This window comes from Mytilus edulis, chromosome 4 (assembly GCF_963676685.1).
Source record: "Mytilus edulis chromosome 4, xbMytEdul2.2, whole genome shotgun sequence".
Classification (NCBI taxonomy): domain Eukaryota; kingdom Metazoa; phylum Mollusca; class Bivalvia; order Mytilida; family Mytilidae; genus Mytilus; species Mytilus edulis.
In genome coordinates, this window is record NC_092347.1 from 36,390,901 (window position 1) to 36,412,042 (window position 21,142).

A 21,142-nucleotide genomic window follows, 5' to 3' on the forward strand; every position below is an offset into this window, starting at 1 on the left:
GCTCAGCGAACATGAAGACTCTTTTATATTTGACAGTCCTAGTAGGGATTTGCTATGGACAAGGTAAATATATATATGAACAATTACATTTTGTTATTCTTACGTATTTTTCTCTCTCCTAGATTTACATAATATCAACAGAGATTCGGTATTACAATGGGTAGTAAGTGTACACCATCTTCTGGCCGTTTTGTTTTTGTACTAATATGAACTGATTCATACAGAATTTTCTCAAGAATGAAAAAATGTAAGCTTCGAACAAAATTCTGTAATTCATCATTTAGATATATTGACGATACCACCTGCCACTCATTTTCCAACCTTGTATCTCATATATCCATGTTAACTTGAGATAAAGGTTACTACCGAATCTAGAATGTCTTTTCTACGTCTTAATCTTTTCTGTGACAAAAGCGTAATGATTTCATCTTCCAATTACGCAACAGAAGCATATATCCTCTGCCCAATCGTATATCTACTTTGGTAGACGTACACAATTTCAATCTTGGTACATATGATGAGTTTATTTACTACTAAAGTTTAAATATTTGTTTTATAATGGTCAACAAAACTACGTGCATATACCATTTGTTTGGTACACAATATATACTTTATATATTTTTTAAATCAATCTTAAATTTATTTAATTTTTTGTTTTTAAGTTTGCAAAAAAGTATGAACTTGATCTTGTTTTGTTTTTTTGTACTCTTGTTATGCTGTTCTCTTTGCATGTACATAATGGGAAATAGTATGAAGTTTTCCAGGCATTATGTTGCCATTTTGTGTTCTTTGGAAAGCTACTTGAAAGAGCTTTAATGTATTAGTATAACCTATTTGGTTTTTTTTATTATGAATAACGGCAGTTTGTTTATTTGAATAGTTTCAAAACACACGGTAATATTCTTACATTAAGTTTGAATTTTCAAAAATACATTTTTTTTTGTATATATGTATGATGACTACTAAATGATGGTCACTGTGGATATGTTTTTTTTTTAAGTTCAAAATGAAGATGGTAATACTTGTATATCTTCTTAAACAGAGTTCAAATTTAATGCAATTCTATCACACTAAAATAACTTTCACTCCAGGTTAAATAACAAAATGCAATCAAATTTAGAAAATGTGATACATTGTAATTGTCGCCTATGGTGACAGAAAAGCTGCAAACAACGCACCACTGATGTACACAGATTTTTATAATTTTTACCTATTATGTCTGTTTGTTTTTTTGACACATCGTTGTCAATATAATGAAATTTTATACGACTGTCATACAAGAGAGAAGTTTAGCTAGCTATAAAACCAGGTTAAATTCACCATTTTCTATATACACATGTAAGAACTTTCCGTCTTGGATTTTACTCGGATATAACTTAATTTGAAAAACAATACAAGAAAATAATTCATTGGTCTGGATGAATATAGAGCGATATTTAATCATAAATAATGAATAAATATACATTATTTAATTTAGTTGGCAGTGTAAATGTGTTAAATACATATTAATTGTATAGTTGTAGTATATTAATATTATAACAGCGATTTCGCAAGTATCCTGTTCTTGTTTTAAAGCAGACACATTAACTGTAAGGTTCCACCAATAGAAAGTACTGCCGACAACGGCATCAAATGTAACGTCTTTGGAATATTGCCACACTAGCTTTTCTAGGTGCGGAAAAGATGTGATATAAGAATGGTCTCTATCTAAATGTAAGTTGTCCATTGTTTATGTGGTTCATAAGTGTTTCTCGTTTCTCATTTTTTTTATATACATTTAGATAAGACCGTTGGTTTTCCCATTTGAATGGTTTTGCACTAGTCATTTTTGGGACCCTTTATAGCTTGCTGTTCGGTGTGAGCCTAGGCTCCGTATTGAAGACCGTACCTTGCCCTATAATGATTTACAATTATAAATTGTGATTTGGAGGGAGAGTTGTCTCATTGGCACTCATGAGCACTCATAGTCTCATACCACATCTTCATATATCTTATTAATTAGTTTTCCCAGTACTCGTTTCAGTAACAGTCTGAGACTCAAAGAGCTGTTCAGTCTATTTGAATTTGAAATAAAAATATAAAATAAAACCTTTAAAAGATTTCCCCGGATCTTTGCTTAAATATCAAGATGATTCATGAATGTGCTTATTAATACTGACAAGTTGCCAAATTGCAGTCATTAAGTCTCGTTTCTGAATATATAATTCAATCTTTAGAAATACGACATTTTTTTTGTTAGAACATCAAAGTACATACTTGATGCTAAGTTACTGTAAATTTTAAAATGGAACTAGATGACTTTTCTATTAATAGTCCTGACGTAAAGAGGGCCTGTGTCAAGTTAGATAACACGTTGAATGTATAATTATATACTTGTTCTTTTAGTGTAACAATATGGTTTTTAGCATTATAAATAACTGTTCAACATGACAAACACAGTTCCCCTCTTTTTTTAAATAAATGGTAGTTTTTATATTGTTGATTTTAAATGCAGAGAATGTTGTAAAGACAAGACGGCGCGAATAGCGCACTAATTAAAGTCTTACATCTGTGATGCGGTTTAACCCTTGTCAAAGAGATATGGTCAATGAAGAAATGCCCATCAGTAAATATTTCTTATAAATGTTATTTTATTAATTACAGGAAGAGATAACCAAGGCACAGAGTTTTTGCTTGGTTTTATGAACAACAGAGGTAGGTAGTTTACAAACTGTCAAATGATACAGTAGAAAAATGATATTCAATAGGATTGCAAAAGGTACATAAGGCAGTTGCGAATCCAGAGGGCAATGGGTTTTGGGATTCGATGCGTCCTTTATTTTTCCTCCCTTTTTTCCTCTTTGAAAGAAACACATTGAGGAGAATTTCATGTTTTAAATTGTAGACTTAACTTTCATTTTATCTATATAAAAATAAGTTGCTGTGGTATGATTGCCAACAGTAATCAACGAGGAAGATAAGATTAAATAATATACGTCACCGACGGCCTTTAACAATGAGCAACCCCTATACTATATAGTTACCCTGGCTATAAAAGGTACCGACGTAAGCACTATGTAAATACACATCTTATGATAAACAAACTTCCAATTTTACTGGTTTCTGTAATCTTGATCAGGTTGATAGCTACGGACGCTTCCATCAGTCAAATGCCATCGAAATTAAGGGCATCTCATTTTTTTGACAAACTTGAAGTCCTAAAAAATGTGTATGCAGTGATAGAATTAAAATTGAGAATGGAAATGGGAATATGTCAAAGAGACAACAACCCGATCAAAGAGCAGATAACAGCCGCAGGCTACTAATGGGTCTTTAATGTAGCGAGAAAAGCCCTCATTCAGTAGTGGGCATCAGCTGGCCCCTAAATAAAAATGTGTACTTATTCAGTGAAAATTGTCATCAACTAAACTTAGAAATATATTATTAAATGAACTAAAATTAAAAAACATACAAGACTACAAGACTACAAGACAAGATTCGAGAGTTAAATGGGGGGGGGGGGGGGGGGGTTGAGATCGTACAAAACATGTTTAACCCCGCCGCATTTTTGCGCCTGTCCCAAGTCAGGAGCCTCTGGCCTTTGTTAGTCTTGTATTATTTTAATTTTAGTTTCTTGTGTACAATTTAGAAATTAGTATGGCGTTCATTATCACTGAACTAGTATATATTTGTTTAGGGACCAGCTGAAGGACGCCTCCGGGTGTGGGAATTTCTCGCTACATTGAAGACCTGCTGGTGACCTTCTGCTGTTGTTTTTTTCTATGGTCGGGTTGTTGTCTCTTTGGCACATTCCCCATTTCCATTCTCAATCTTATCTAACAAAAGCCAGAGGCTCCTGAATATAGACAGGCGCAAAAATGCGGCGGTGTTAAGCATGTTTTGTAAGATCTCAACACTCCCCCTTTAACTCTCGAAAATGTAGAATAAAGAAACTCATAACAAAACACAGAGTAAAACTCAGTTAAAAAGAGGTAAAAATCCAATGTCAGAGTAGGTAACAAAAGCAACTGAGCAAAATGACAATGATACATACATTAACAAAGGACTACTAGCAGTTTCTGAAATGTCATCTCTAGACCTCAATTAGACTAACAGAATGTTTATCTCTTCATTATAAGTAAATTTATCTTTAAAATATTTATATAACTTGGTGCTTCCGCATTTCCAGAATACTAAAAATGTTCTCATCTTTGTTTTAATGTGCAAGCTTTTGTATTAAACTTTGTTTTCTTCATATAACCAGAGGCGGTCAGAGCGACAGCAAACCAGATTTTATCACTTACAGTAACAACATATTAAAATTTTAAAAATTTAGTTGAACGTTTCATGAGTTAAAGTACGGACATGACTTGAAACACCACTTTTCAAATTTTTAAGGACCATAACTCCTGAACGGTGAAATTGAAAATCGTCAATATCAAATTTGACTTCCATTCTGTCATCAATAACAATATATTAACATTTGAAAAGCTTCGGTTGAATGGTTCGTGAGTAAATGAACGACGTGACTGGAAACACCATTTTTCAATCTTTCAAGAGCCATAAATCCTGAAAAGTATAAGTCAAAATCGTCATTATTGAACTTGACCGCCATTTTGTCATAAGTAACAATATATTAAAATTTGAAAATCTTTGGTTGAACGGTTCCTGAGTAAATACACGGACACAACTGAAAACGCCTATTTTCAATCTTTCAAGACTCACTACTCCTGAAAGGTAAAAGTCAAAATCGTCATTATTGAACTTGACCTCCACTTTGTTGTAATTTACAACATATTAAAATTCAAAAAAGCTTTGGCTGAACGGTTCATGAGTTAATGCACGGACAACTGAACATTTTGCTGCCGTCCGCCTGACCGCCCGCTCGCCGTACGTCCCCAAATCAAAAACCGACATTTTCGACGAAAATCCGGTTAATTATAATCAAAATTTAATCCTCCTGGCCATTAATTTTACAGAAAGACATGAATTTCATATTTATACCTTACACATTTTTACTAATTGAAATGATATGTTTTCTATAGTTTCAGGATCTTCAACTAATGACCTTGAACTCTTTGTGACCACAAGCTCTAACGCAGCAGTAGATGTAACGGTAACAGCTCCTTTATATTCACCCGGAAGTACACTTGCGTCTACAACTGTCACTCGTGGTAATATTGAAAAGATAACCATAACGATGAACCTTCGCGGGGAAGATGTAGAACTAGGAAATAAAGGTGTCTTGGTCGAAGCAACAGACGAAATCACCGTATTCGCTGTAAACAAAGAGTTATACTCCACAGATGGATTCGTAGGTTTTCCGACCGACACATTAGGAACAGAATATGTACTGATCACATGGTCTAAAGACGGACAGTTTATGGTTGTTGGCGTAACTGATGGAACCACTTTAACCATTACACTTCCGACATTTGTGTCTACTACCTTATCCGTTACATACAACGGCAATACATATACTAATGGTGATTCATTCACCGTTGTTCTTGATCGCTACCAAACATTTCATTGTTATCAAACCGATGGTGACTTCACCGGAACAAGGATCCAATCAACTCATCCAGTATCAGTTTTCAGCGGAGCTAAAAAGGTAGCAGTAGAAGATACAATGACAGGTTCAAGTTCTGACCATCTTGTAGAACAGCTAATGTCAGTGGACACTTGGGGCAAAGACTTCTTCACAATAAGTACACCAGAAAGAACTATTGGTGATTACTTCAGAATAGTCGCAAGTGAAGATTCTACCACTGTGTCATTGGCCGGTTCAACACATGGAACCATCAATGCATATGAATACATTGAACTGAACGTCGACACAGGGGATTATAAAACCATTACATCTGACAAAGCAGTCATGGTCGTTATGTTCGGGAAAACCGTTAGTTCCCAGGTGGGAGATGCACCTAACGGCGGTGATCCACAGATGACGGTAATACCACCTCTTCCCCAATTTCCGTCAGACTATACCTTTAGCACAGTTGAAACACCAAGCGGCGATTTTACAAATTACGCCCTGATTGTTATAGATACATCAAAAACTTCCGATTTAATGGTTGACAATGTTGCTGCAAGCGCATCATGGACATCGATTGCTGGGTCAGCCAATTTGGTCACTGCAACGTTTGATATAAGTCCTGGTTCACACTCAGTCTTCAGTAACGACCCGGCTGCAACTTTCATGGCAATAGCCTTCGGCAACGCTCAGACTAATTCATATGCTTATGCATGTGGTTTTCGATTAGCACAAATCAATGCAGTAAGTATATAGATTTAGCCGTTTCAGAATCTAATGTATTCTGGGTAATATTTCCAAAAGTGTATACCAAAACGTAGTGATTGGTTTAAAACGTGATAAACAATAGAAATTCAACCAATGACGTCATGCTATTTTCATTTTGGTGTACGAACAATGAGATTACCCATAGTCCTTTAGATTTTGGAAAGGTGAATAAATACAAAAAGTAGATAAAAAAAGAAAACACTGATGGTTTTAACCCATGTAATTTGTACTTCAGCGCTGTGTAAAAAAAACATGTCGTCACCTCTTTGCCTATCAAAACTTATTGTTTCGCCGTGTGATATTATTTGTTTACGAGAAATTCTGCTTTTAATTGCATTCGATGAATTAGTATTTCCTTTATGTACATATTTGAACACCAGAAATCCTGATGTGATGCTTACTTTCACTTGCTAGGTTTTTTTTTAACAAATTTAATTATTTCTTTGAATTTAACAAAAAGAAAAAAAGAAATATCAGAAAGTTCTAGCTTTCTTAGACGGTGTCATCACAATGCCTTACTGTCTTGTAGTGTCTGCAGTTCGTTTAAAAGTATAATTATTCGAAATATCATTTTAAACAATTGTAGCTTTAGTAAGTATATTGATACCGAAATGTATTATATTTCAAATCAAAACAACTTCGTTATACCTTCGAAGTATTGTATATACTAATGAATATAACTCTTTCATGGTTAAACGAATTTTAAATGCCATTAAAAAAGAGGATCTGTAGGTGATAAAAAGAATGCATTACACAAAAAATACATAGATAAAAAATAATAAATCGATGTGAAACCGACTTAATACGAAATACAATGTATGTAATAGAGTAATTTTTTTATTTTGGGTTTATGAAATAATATTTACCCTTTCTTTTTTACAAAACTCATGTTTATCAACGATTTTAAGTTAGATTATATAATTTGCCTGTATTGAAAAATTATTTTCTGTCAGACTTTAAACGAAAAATAATTAAACTGTCAAATTTGGCAATATTATAGACATAAGCAAGTGATTAAGAAATATCAGTTTGTATGTTGTCCAGCCCTGAGTCATAAATTCAAGAGTTAATAAAATACATTTGTATGTTATATAGCCATGTAGCACCACATCAACAGTTGCCGGTGACATCTTGGATAACGATTGCGATGGATGGATTGACGAAGAGACCGACAACGGAATAGGTAATGTAATACAGGACCCGGATTTACAAGTAATCAAATATTCACTTTTTTTTGCCAATATAGTCACATTATCATTGATTATAGAATTTTTTAACAACACGATCAAACAATACAAAACTAAGAGCCTTGATTACCAAATAATCAAATAATCATGAAATATTTAGATTGGTAATCAAATAATCACTATAAAACGGTCAAGTAATCACATAATCAAAACCCCACGAGGAGGCTCAATATGTGTAGTTTTAATTTGAAGTGTCACTAATAAATCTGAAATGTAGCACAATTATTTAACAATAGGAATCAAATAAAGAAAGTGGTTATGTAATTCAAGTAATAAATAACGTAACTTGCATCATAACAATGATATCCGCTTGATAGTTTGCCGTCCATATTAATGCTATTCTAACATTTAAGTATTTACTGTTCTCATCTAGATTTAAAACAACAACACTGGTAATTTCTAAGGCATTGTATACATGTTCGACAGATGACTAAAATAGCCTATATCCAGAGAGTCATCACAGAGTGTGGTTTCAATTTTGTTTAAAGATTCTTTGTGTCGTACATGTACATTGTACCATATATATTTCATACCTAACGTTAAGCAGTTTGCAGCTGTACAGATATAATTAAGATCGAAATCAATTATAAATAGTTTGTATTTTATTTTTCGAAATAAAATTTTGTCTTTTTCAATTGTATGAATTCAAATTTCCCTTCTCGGCATTTTATCCAAAGGTGGGTTTCGTCTTTCAATGTGATTCTTTGAAGAACTTTCCTCTAGGCTAACTTAATCAATTAATAAAAATAGCAAAACAATAACACATGCATCTTGATATCGGACATTTTTTTTATAATTGCAGACGATGACGGTGATGGACTGATAGATGAAGATTTAGCTACTGCTCCACGAGGTAATAATTGTATCATATTTATAAAATGATGATTTTCCACGTTCAAGTTCCATATTTACACATAGAAACTTATTCAAAATGTACGCTTGATAATTTCAAGATTAAAAAAAAAACTTTCTCACGTGGGAATAAATATTATTCTGTCAATTGTATACGTTTCTTTTCTTTTTTTCAGTTGACGGAAACTGGGCAGCTTGGGCTGCTTGGAGCGCATGCTCCGTAACTTGCGATTCTGGATCCGGTTCACAGATCAGAACGAGAGCATGCACAGACCCTGCTCCTGCGAACAATGGATTGGATTGCACTGGTGATTCATCCGAAACACAGTCCTGTTCATCTGTCACGCCTTGCCCAAGTGCGTATATCCATAATAAGTCAATAAAATTTTGCAAGATAACCTAAATTACATGAATTCAGAATTGTAATCATTGTAACCCCTTAATATTTGTAGAAATAGTAAAAGTTACTTGAAAGATCAGATAGAAATATTGTAGGTACATGTATTGTGTAGACGTAAGAAAAATTGTGTGTTTCGCGGATATATATATATCAATACATTATTTAAAAAAAATATTCGCAACTTATCTCGACACGGGCTGATTAAGAACTCCCCCATACATGTACTTTGCTATTGTCTATGACAGCATTCTGACCCATTGACCTTTTGTTAGAATTTTTTATTATTTTTTAAATTGATTTTTCAAGGTTGCCTTATCCGTAACGTATATCGCTCATCGATGTTTACCGTAATAAAACTGAATAATTTAAACAAAGAATCATACACTAGCTGTGACAACATTTCTATCATTACAGTTGATGGAAACTGGGGATCATGGGCAGTATGGACTGACTGTATGGTGTCATGTGGAACTGGTGAAATCAACAGAACACGTGAGTGTGACAGTCCAGCTCCTCAATATGGCGGGGACAACTGTACTACCGGAACTGCTGTAGAAACTGACAGCTGCTGGAATGGAACCTGTTACCCGTCAGTTATTGGAAATATTGATAGAGTATGTTTGTTATTATATATTACTCCATTTATTGGATTTTCTAATGTGGTTTAGATTTTCAGAAACGTTCTCTGATTGAAAAAAAACAACAGTCCATTATACAGCGTTTCAACAGTTGACAACACTGAACCATCAACTTAACATTGCAATTGAAGCTTCTTTAAAGTATTAAAAAACACAACAATCATATAAAAACAAGATTTGATGCCTTTTTATTGGTTGTATGCAAGGTTACTCAGTATAAAAATATACATCAACCTCGACATAAGACCTCGGTTAATATTAATTTTCTTGGGTCACCAATTGTATATTATGACATGGTAGAAAAAAAATGACATTTTCAACTTTTACTGTGTACAATTTCGATAGCAGTTGGATATAAAACTTTATAAGTGTTGACCTTCATGTATATATGTTAATATAGTGCCTTTGTGTTTTATAGGCGTGCTCGAATTCTCAAGGGAGGTCAAATATCAAATATATGTTTTTGGCATGATAGTTTCTTAATGTATGAAGGGTGAATTTCAAATATAATCTAAATAATGTAATTGTTGTGCTTGTTTGGTGGTTCTACACGCAGCGTTCAAAACCCCTTTCAAACGCGTATTAATCTTGTCTTTTGTTGGTATGAATACAGTTTTACCACTAATTCCTTCAAAAAAGATTACACAATTGTGTATCTTCTATTGCCCATAATTCAAATTATATGTCGCGCTTAATTCCATATTGCTTTGAGTGAAACGCTTACGAAAACGTGCACTGTTTCATGTTTGTATACATCGATTTCAGAATTGTTCTTGGACATGGTTTGGATGTAAAGATGGTGCCATTACATGTATAGATTTCTCCTTCCGGTGTGATGGATCCGAGGACTGTGACGATGGCAGCGATGAGTCAGCAGAAATTGCAGGATGTCCAACACAGTGTAACGGAGCAGGTAATTTATTTTTAACGTGAGGTAACTGATCCGATTACGAAATGATATGATGGACAAGGTTTGTGATCACTAAACCAAAAATAAGTCGATGTAGTGAGATTGCCAATGAGGCAATTATTGACAAGAGACCAAACGACGTATATATGTCAGCAACTATGGGTCACCTTACGGTCTTCAACAATGAGCAAAACCCATATCATATAGCTATAAAATCTCCCCGACAGAATAGAAAGTAATACAATTTAAAAATGTTGCTTTATCGGAGCGGATATCCTTCTCGAATAGAATTTGATAGATGTTTTGTTTTCATTATACAACGGAGAAGGTCTGTAATTTTAAACAGGGTGTAACATAATTGTTGTTTTAATAAGGATGCAAAAGAAACATTGTTTTATTTCATTAATGATACGCAAGGTATTATGAGCGCGAGGAAAGAATATAAACTAAAGAAATATTGAGCATTCGTTAATGAGACAAGAGCCTAACGAATCTAGACAACTTAATAAATGTCGAAGAGCTTTTCCAGATTTACTTTCACTAGGAACGTTCAAACTCTAGAACATTTTAAAACCAAGCTTGTGTAATACGTAGAATCGTAAGAATCTTTATGACAGAAACGGAGGAAAGAATAGACGAATTCAGTTAACATATGGTCGTCCTTTAATTAGTTATATCTCATTTCACGTTCTTCATTGCCATTAGCCTTAATGAAGTTATGAATACTAAAGCGCAAAAACGAAAAATGACGTTATGTAAGTTATGGTACAGTTTCCAAGTATTTTTAAATGAGTAAGTGCTTAATTTGTCATCTTCTTATTTTTAGGTATCATGTCAGTATCCAGTATTTTGATTGGTACGATTATCTGCTTCCTATATGTGACAATGATGGGACACTTTTAACCTTTGAACTTCAACTAATTAAGTTATTTAGTTGAAATGTATGTTATTGATTTGTATATTTATTTATTTTCTAAAATGTATTTTGTATTATTAATTTATGTAATAAACTCTACCATTTATACGTAGCTAGTAGCATTTTACTTAATTGTTCTTTTTGTACTCTTAGTTAGCAGAGGCGTCTTAGTATAATAGTTAAGTCTGACTGTACTTTTACGATTTATGGTTATGATTGGTCTGTGTTTTTTTCTTATCGATCCAATTAAGCATATCATCCATAGAGATACCAAGATGCAGGTTGTATCGTCGTCATGTCGATAAGCGTTTATTTAAGTGTCATGATTTGGTGCAAAGGGCGTGATTAAGTTAGGTCACTCCTCCAAATGGTATAAGTTCTCTAAAAATAACAAAACAGACAAGATTATGATTCTAATCAGTAGTTGACATTAAGGACCATCAAGGTTTCAGTATTGAACTTGTGTTTGTTGAAACAATATAGAAAATTGACATGGTTTTACGGTCGCCATCATGAGCTGAGGTAGCAATACACAGTTAGGAAAAAAACTTAAAATTGACACTCATAATTTTTAAACACCCTCTTTCCCCTCCTGTCTAACAAAGAAGGCTTTATATGTGTGTTATGCATGTATATGCTTGTAGAAAGAAAATCTTCCATAGATTTGATTTTTAATGGTCATAAGGGTAAAATATAATCCCTTTTGGCTGTAACCATGGCAACAATCTGCATTTCTTAGATACAAAATATAGCAAAAAGGGGGGTGAACATGTCACAAAAGTCTCCAAAATTTGGTCTAAAGGAAAATTTCAATGAACTACAGTGATACCTTTCCTGAATCCATAGGTTTATATCTATCAAGTGGTCCAAAAAAAATCATATGCTTTCCTGCTCGTTTTTCCATAAAATTGAATTGAAAAGATCGAGCGCAAAATCTTTGTTGATAAACACTACAATAATTTATGGACCTATGAACGGTACGGATAGGAAAATACGGACTGTCAATCATAGAAATGGCCTATAAAACATGTTAAAATCAATCTAAATGGTCATATAAACCCACTAAGAAGGCTATATTATTCTTCAATTATCTAAAAATCAATTTTATTGTACAAAAACTTTCATATTTAAAAAATTCACAGGGGCCATAATGCGAAACTAAACTTCTAACTGTGTATTGCTACCTGATTGGCCATTATGACAAAAGTGTGTCAGAAATCATATCTGATATTCTTTCTCAGTCATATTGACCTTCCATCATTACCGAACTGAACAAAGAAATAACACGACGGGTGCCGTATACGGTGCAGGAAATGGTTACTCTTCCGGAGCACCTGATTTCACTCCCGGTTTTTAGTGGAGTTCGTGTTGTTTCTTATTTATTATTTATAACTGTTGATGTAAATGTCTTTCGGTTTTATGAGTCTTTGTTTACTACTTGGTTTTGATTGTTATTGTTTGTTTAAGCAATTGCCATGGCGCAGCTTATTATAAGTGTTCCTAATTTTATCATGTTAACGTTTAGATAAAATTGAGATTATTTTACGTAGATATTTTTAAAAAGCGTCTGTCTACAAAACACCCAATTCACAATGTATACCAAAACGACTATGAAGCAACGTTACATTAATCCCGTTTTTTGTGAGAGAAAAATCGCCATCAAGGCCTCGAAATTGTGTGCTAGCAAGGGAGTTTTCTAGCCACCAAGAAATATACAAATACATGTAGAAAGAAATGTAGTATCTCATCATCAATACCTACCAATGAGCCAATGGATGGAGTATAATTGTTTTTAAAAATCGTCGTCAAAATACGTTTCTTGTGACAGTATCACCATATCAACATAAGGGATCGGTTTGGATGACGACGGGACAAATATCCGCCAAAGTTCAAATGAAGAGTATATAAGCAATTTTACGCCATGTATGTTTCGTTATTATTTTGGGTTTATTTGGTTTTTTCTGCGTCAATCAAAAACGGAAATCAAGTAAATAAATCAAACTAGCTAGCTAGGCATGGGAAAACACTACTGAATATATAACAGACATATTCATTTTTAAACATACCAAACAGTCTGAAGCCAAAAATGAAACTAAAACCATTCTTCTTCATTTCATTATATATTAGGAGATATGGCGTGATTGCCAATGAGCCAAGATGAGATATGGCGTGATTGCCAATGAGACAAGAGGAGATATGGCCTGATTGCCAATGAGACAAGAGGAGATATGGCGTGATTACCAATGAGACAAGAGGAGATATGGTGTGATTGCCAATGAGACAAGATGAGATATGACGTGATTACCAATGAGACAAGAGGAGATATGGCCTGATTGCCAATGAGACAAGAGGAGATATGGCCTGATTGCCATTTCATTATAAATTAGGAGATATGGCGTGATTGCCAATGAGACAAGATGAGATATGGCGTGATTACCAATGAGACCAGAGGAGATATGGCCTGATTGCCAATGAGACAAGAGGAGATATGGCGTGATTACCAATGAGACAAGAGGAGATATGGCGTGATTGCCAATGAGACAAGAGGAGATATGACGTGATTGCCAATGAGACAAGAGGAGATATGGCGTGATTGACAATGAGACAAGAGGAGATATGGCTTGATTGCCAATGAGACAAGAGGAGATATGGCGTGATTGCCAATGAGACAAGTATTCACCGGGGACCAAATAATGTAGAAGTTATCAACTATAGGTCATCGTTTTGCATTCAACAAATAGCAAAAATCCAGACCATAAAGCAAACTGTTTTTTTTAGCAAACTACACTTATTTTTATTAGAACCTGACAATGTTTAAGAACAAACAAAGATACATGTACCAGATAGTTCACAACACCCCGTTAACGAATAATTTCTTAAATTTGTATAGATTTTCTCAATTTGAACTAATGGAAATGTGCAGTTTCAGTTAATAAACTTAAGTGCCACCTAAATCAAATGACTCTAGAAATAAATACATTAACTTTTTCAACAGTAGGCATATGTAGTCTATACAGTATGGCTGGCTCTAAATCTATAAAAGTGAATAAATTAAACAGAAACAATCAAAAGATTTATGTATATTGTAATATTTGTATATTTTTGTATTGGTTTCACACCATAGACAAAAGAAGCTACGGCAAGTTAATGCACAGTCTTTACATGGAACGAAGAGGTAGAGTAAACTCCCCAGACATTTATGTCAAAGCAGGGTCATTTTCAAAAGGTCTTTCAACTCCAAAAACAGTATTATATGTGTTGTAAAAACGTAATGGCTTAATTCTAAACAAATTGCTCAGTTGTAAGGCATGAAAGATAGTCCAAAAACACAGCTTTTGAGACAGGTTTTATTTATTAATTATCTTTTATTCTGTTGAACCAAGAGTTCCAAGTGTTGAAGTTAAAAATTCTTATCTTATATTTGCATTTTTTCTAAATAACCCTTCACCATCGTTTCGACTACTCTGTATTTTATGAGACAATCTGGCGGATCGTACTTTGCACTCAACCTCTTCAACTTTGTTTTTTATTTGGCCTTTTCAACATTTTTGATTCGAGCGTCACTCATAAGTCTTTTGTAGACGAAACGCGCGGGTGGCATCAATATAAAATTTCAATCCTGGTATCTATGATGAGTTTATTTAAAACCACTGGGTCGATGCCACTGCTGGTGGAGTTTTAATTCCCCGATGATATCACCAGCCAAGTAGTCAGCACTTCTGTATCACTGATGAGTTTTTTTTAGACGAAACGCGCGTCTAGCGTAAATATAAAATTTCAATCCTGGTATCTATGATGAGTTTATTTAAAACCACTAGGTCGATGCAATTGCTGGTGGAGTTTTAGTTACCCGAGCGTATCACCAGCCCAGAAGCAGCACTTCTGTGTTGACTTGAGTTACCATTGATATGTTCATAATTGTTAATTAACTGTTAACAAACTTTGAATTTTTGAAAATACTAAGGCTTTTCTACCTCAAGAATAGATTACCTTAGCTGTATTTGGCATAACGTTTAGGATTTGGTGGTCCTCAATTCTCTTCAACTTTGTACTTTATATGACCGTTTTAACATTTTTTTATTCGAGCGACACTGATGAGTCTTTTGTAGACGAAACGCGCGTCTAGTGTAAATATAAAATTTCAATCATGAGTTTATTTACAACCACTTGGTCGATGCCACTGCTGGTGGAGTTTTAGTTACCCGAGGGTTTCACTAACCCAGTAGTCAGCACTTCTGTGTTGACTTGAGTTACCATTTATATGTTCATAATTATAAATTATCCGTTAACAAAACTTTGAATTTTTTAAATACTAAGGCTTTTCTACATCAAGAATAGATTATCGTAGCTGTATTTGGCAAAACTGTTAAGAAAGTTTTGATCCTGAATGCTCTTCAACTTCATTCTTTTTTTGGCCTTTTTAACATTTATGATTCGAGCGTCACTGATGAGTCTTTTGTAGACGAAAGGCGCGTCTGGCGTAAATATAAAATTTCAATCCTGGTATCTATGATGAGTTTATTTAAAACCACTGGGTCGATGCCACTGCTGGTGCAGTTTTAATTCCACGATGATATACCAGCCAAGTAGTCAGCACTTCTGTTTCACTGATTAGTTTTTTGTAGACGAAACGCGCGTCTAGCGTAAATATAAAATTTCAATCCTGGTATCTATGATGGGTTTATTTAAAACCACTGGGTCGATGCAATTGCTGGTGGAATTTTAGTTACACGAGGGTATCACCAGCCCAGTAGTCAGCAAGGCGTAAATATAAAATTTCAATCCTGGTATCTATGATGAGTTTATTTAAAACCACTGGGTCGATGCCACTGCTGGTGGAGTTTTAATTCCCCGATGATATCACCAGCCAAGTAGTCAGCACTTCTGTATCACTGATGAGTTTTTTTTAGACGAAACGCGCGTCTAGCGTAAATATAAAATTTCAATCCTGGTATCTATGATGAGTTTATTTAAAACCACTAGGTCGATGCAATTGCTGGTGGAGTTTTAGTTACCCGAGCGTATCACCAGCCCAGAAGCAGCACTTCTGTGTTGACTTGAGTTACCATTGATATGTTCATAATTGTTAATTAACTGTTAACAAACTTTGAATTTTTGAAAATACTAAGGCTTTTCTACCTCAGGAATAGATTACCTTAGCTGTATTTGGCATAACGTTTAGGATTTGGTGGTCCTCAATTCTCTTCAGCTTTGTACTTTATATGACCGTTTTAACATTTTTTTATTCGAGCGACACTGATGAGTCTTTTGTAGACGAAACGCGCGTCTAGTGTAAATATAAAATTTCAATCCTGGTATTTATGATGAGTTTATTTACAACCACTTGGTCGATGCCACTGCTGGTGGGGTTTTAGTTACCCGAGGGTATCACTAACCCAGTAGTCAGCACTTCTGTGTTGACTTGAGTTACCATTCATATGTTCATAATTATAAATTAACCGTTAACAAAACTTTGAATTTTTTAAATACTAAGGCTTTTCTACCTCAAGAATAGATTATCGTAGCTGTATTTGGCAAAACTGTTAGGAAAGTTTTGATCCTGAATGCTCTTCAACTTAATTCTTTTTTTGGCATTTTTAACATTTATGATTCGAGCGTCACTGATGAGTCTTTTGTAGACGAAAGGCGCGTCTGGCGTAAATATAAAATTTCAATCCTGGTATCTATGATGAGTTTATTTAAAACCACTGGGTCGATGCCACTGCTGGTGCAGTTTTAATTCCACGATGATATACCAGCCAAGTAGTCAACACTTCTGTTTCACTGATTAGTTTTTTGTAGACGAAACGCGCGTCTAGCGTAAGTAAATATAAAATTTCAATCCTGGTATCTATGATGGGTTTATTTAAAACCACTGGGTCGATGCAGTTGCTGGTGGAATTTTAGTTACACGAGGGTATCACCAGCCCAGTAGTGAGCAAGCGTAAATATAAATATTCAATCCTGGTATCTATGATGAGTTTATTTAAAACCATTGGGTCGATGCCACTGCTGGTGGAGTTTTAATTCCCCGATGATATCACCAGCCCAGTAGTCATCACTTCTGTGTTGACTTGAGCTATCATTGATATGTTCATAATTATAAATTAACTGTTAACAAAACTTTGAATTTTTGAAATACTAAGGCTTTTCTACCTCCAGGAATAGATTACATTAGCTGTATTTAAAAAAAACTTTAGGATTTTTTTTATCCTCAATGCTCTTCAACTTAGTACTGTATTTGGTCTTTTTAACATTTTTTGATTCGAGCGTCACTGATGAGCTCTTTGTAGACGAAACGCGGGTCTGGCGTAAATATAAAATTTAAATCCTGGTATCTATGATGAGTTTATTTAGATCGCGTTGTATTTTAACAGGATGCATAGCCTATTTTGTTTTCTGCGGTCTTGAAGGCTTTCCCATTTTAATGATTTTACCATATTTGTTACACAGCCAGATGTGCAGTCTGTAAACTTGTTGTTTGCAAATCTGGCTGTTCTTTTTTTGCAACATCAGTTGTCTTTATTTGGTCTGGATTGTTTTGGGGGGGTCCCATACTAAGCATGCATATTCAACTGAAGGTCTTACTATTGTTGAATATGCTGTTGCTTTAACGGGTTTAGAGAAATCTTTTACGTTTCTTCTTATGAAGCCTAGTGTTTTGTTGCCTTCACTCACTATGTTGTCAATATGTCTGTCCCAGGTTAGGTTATCACTTATTGTTACTCCTAGGTATTTCCTGGCTTCCATGGTGTTGGTATTACTGGACGGTTGAATTGTATTTGGATTACAATGCATTTTTTTTTTGGCATTGAAGCTCATTTATTTTCCCAGTCCTCTTGTGATGTCACCAGCCCAGTAGTCATCACTTCTGTGTTGACTTGAGCTATCATTGATATGTTCATAATTATAAATTAACTGTTAACAGAACTTTGAATTTTTGAAATACTAAGGCTTTTCTACCTCAGGAATAGATTACCTTGGCTGTATTTTGCAAAATTTTAGGAATTTTTAGTCCTCTCATGATGTTAGGTCTTTCTGTAGTAGGTTGCTTTCTGCTTGGTTACTTATTGTTCTGTGGAGAAGGCTGTCATTCGTAAATAGTTTGGTCTCTGATGATGTTGCTGTCTCTGGCATGTCGTTTATGTAGGCCATGAACAACAGGAGTCCAACACACACTCATTCACTGTCCAATGCACATTCACTCATCTACTCTTCCTCCTTTTTTTACTCACTTACTCACATTTCCACACTCTCTTACACTACCTCGCTTACACTCACACTGACTCGCTTACTATCTGTCCCACATTCACTCACTAACTCTCTCCCACACTCAGTCTTTCTTCTACACTAACTATTTCTTCCTCCTATACTCACTCTCGCACTCTTCTTTCTCCTACTGAAACTTTCTTTTACAGTCACTCTCTCTCTCCTTTCCCCACACTTTCTCTCCTCTTCTCCTGTCTCTCCTACTCTCTCTTACTCTCATTCTATCTACTCTCTCACCCCTACACTCACTCTCTCTCCTACATTATCTCACTTGGTCTCACTCACTCCCTCCCTCCGTCCATCCTTCACTATCCACTATGTCTAATGTTGGATAATCTTCAAATGCTTGGTTAAATTTAGCGTCCTTTTTATTTACATTTTACTATAACACACTCGCCCATTCGTCACCTGAACAATAAATGTAGAAATTTAAGATGTTTTATTGTTAAAATTATGTTCTCTTCATTCAAATTGCTACCCACTCATCTAATAGTTACATCACTAGATTAATATGAAAATCCCATGATTTTTTTTTATCAAAGAATCTTTATCATATTCTGAGATTTAAAAAAACCGATGTCGTACACCAATTTTATTTTTTAAATGTTTCTTTCTTGATTATTCATTTTAAAACCGAAAGATTATTTTGTTTATTGACTTGACAGTTTCACATTTGTACGTCATTTTTTTACATTTAATTCCTTAATTTTTTTTTATATTGGTTTCTCAATTGAAATATGCTTAGATCACATATTTTTGTACCATTAATTAAAGAATCGAATTCTTTTGTACAGCACAACGATCTTCGTATTAAAAATATTAAAAATGTACACGATCAACCCTTTAACAACCCTATAAAATTATAAAAAGAAGCATTTCATTCTTACAATTACATGTTGTTCAGTCGACAACCAAGAACTAAGAGTTATTCATACTTAAATTATTTAAGATAGTCATGGAGCGCATGTGAAGTCAAAGCTGTCAGTGTATTTCATTTGAGAAAAATAGGAGTATCTAGCGATTGTTGTTATCCAATCAAAATTACGGATTATAATAAATGCCTTATAGGTAATTATTTATAGATATGATTGTTTGTTCAAATGATATTGTCGCACAAATTCATATTCGCTGTAAATACACATTCTTCGGTTATTATAATTCCTTCACAAAATTATTGGTTTTAGATTAAATAAAATTCAAAATGATCTGCAGTATTTTGATTATTTATTAAATATTCAAATATCTTTTTAAATTATAATATTAAAGTTAATATTTTGGTTTCGAATTTCATAATTATTTCATTAAAATACGACCAAAAGTTCGAAGTATATTAACTAGTAAAGAAGATTACAGCAATAAAAATTGGGATCTTTCTAAAACTCTTCATCTTCAAGTCTAGGAACACAAACGGTATGTATTATAATGCTTTTGTTTGGGGTTGTTTTTTTTTTTCGCTTTGAAACATATTGAGGCTAACAGTTTAAACAAAAGGACCTCTGGTCCAAAAAGAACAGAACGGTAGGTATATAGTTATATCATTAGTCTTACACATTAAAACAAGGTACTAGTCAGAAATTTTCCTTATGGAATTTAACAGCGAGTACAAATGTACAAGTTGACGCCTGACGTTTTTGTTTTATTTACATTGCGCTTCTGTGTTTAATTTTCTCCCCCAAACATATATAAGGGAATGTGAAATCCATATATATTCATTATTTATCATATTATATTTACTTTGTCACAAGCTTCAGAAAAGGGAGTTAACACCGGAGGGAAAATATGATACAAGCCCAAACGAAAAAATATAAACGAGTCTAAATTGAAAACTACGTTTAAACCTATGATTGCGTTGGATAAAAATAAATATATATTCTGAAACTGCTACATTTTGAAACAACGATAGTCGATTTTCTTAGACATAGACCCTTAAGAAGACACGATGTATAGTATATTCTGTATTTGTTCATAATAGCTTTCGCCTTTTTGAAATAATAACATTTGCATTTGTTGCCAATAGCTATTGCAATTGCTGATAATAGCTTTTACATTTGTTGATTATAGCTTTTGCATTTGTTGATTCAATTAAATTGCATTTGCATTTTATGATAATTCCATTTACATTTGTTGATAATAGCTTTTGCCTTTGTTGATAGTAGTTTTTGCATTTGTTGATTAAAAACTTTTGTATTTGTTAATTATAGCTTTTGTGTTTGATTTTATCTATTTCCGTTGACCTTACTTGTTAGGCATGCTTATTTATTACAGATTTAAAAGCGAGTTATGAGGACAGCTTTGGTTTTGGTGGCCCTCTTTGGCGCTTGTCTTGGACAAGGTAAGCTAAATAACAAAACTATAAGGGGAAATGTACAAAGCTTTTGGGAAAATTATATAAAAAAAAAAATATGCTAAATGCATTGTTCTTTACATAACAATACTACTGTGTCATGATTAATATTATGTTAAACAATAACTCATTTTTTCAGGTCGGGATAATCAAGGCACAGAATTCTTGTTTGGTTTTATGGATAATTTAATATATGGTGGTAAGTAATGACCCTTCTTTCAAAGTATAACACTAGAGGTATCGGGTGAGAGTTGAGATCTCACATAAAATGTTTAACCCAACCGCA

General features: G+C 33.9%; 1 protein-coding gene across 1 annotated transcript in view; it reads left to right on the forward strand.

The window, feature by feature from the left end:
• Nucleotides 1-21,142, forward strand: part of LOC139521352 (uncharacterized) — a 48,149-nt gene continuing 27,007 nt past the window's right edge. The window contains exons 1-10 of the mRNA XM_071314830.1: nucleotides 1-63; nucleotides 2,644-2,694; nucleotides 5,025-6,256; nucleotides 7,376-7,463; nucleotides 8,330-8,380; nucleotides 8,556-8,735; nucleotides 9,194-9,393; nucleotides 10,183-10,330; nucleotides 20,782-20,844; nucleotides 20,996-21,055. Coding sequence (XP_071170931.1) covers nucleotides 12-63; nucleotides 2,644-2,694; nucleotides 5,025-6,256; nucleotides 7,376-7,463; nucleotides 8,330-8,380; nucleotides 8,556-8,735; nucleotides 9,194-9,393; nucleotides 10,183-10,330; nucleotides 20,782-20,844; nucleotides 20,996-21,055 — 2,125 coding nt within the window. The 5' untranslated portion in view covers nucleotides 1-11. The remainder of the gene's footprint in view (nucleotides 64-2,643; nucleotides 2,695-5,024; nucleotides 6,257-7,375; nucleotides 7,464-8,329; nucleotides 8,381-8,555; nucleotides 8,736-9,193; nucleotides 9,394-10,182; nucleotides 10,331-20,781; nucleotides 20,845-20,995; nucleotides 21,056-21,142) is intronic.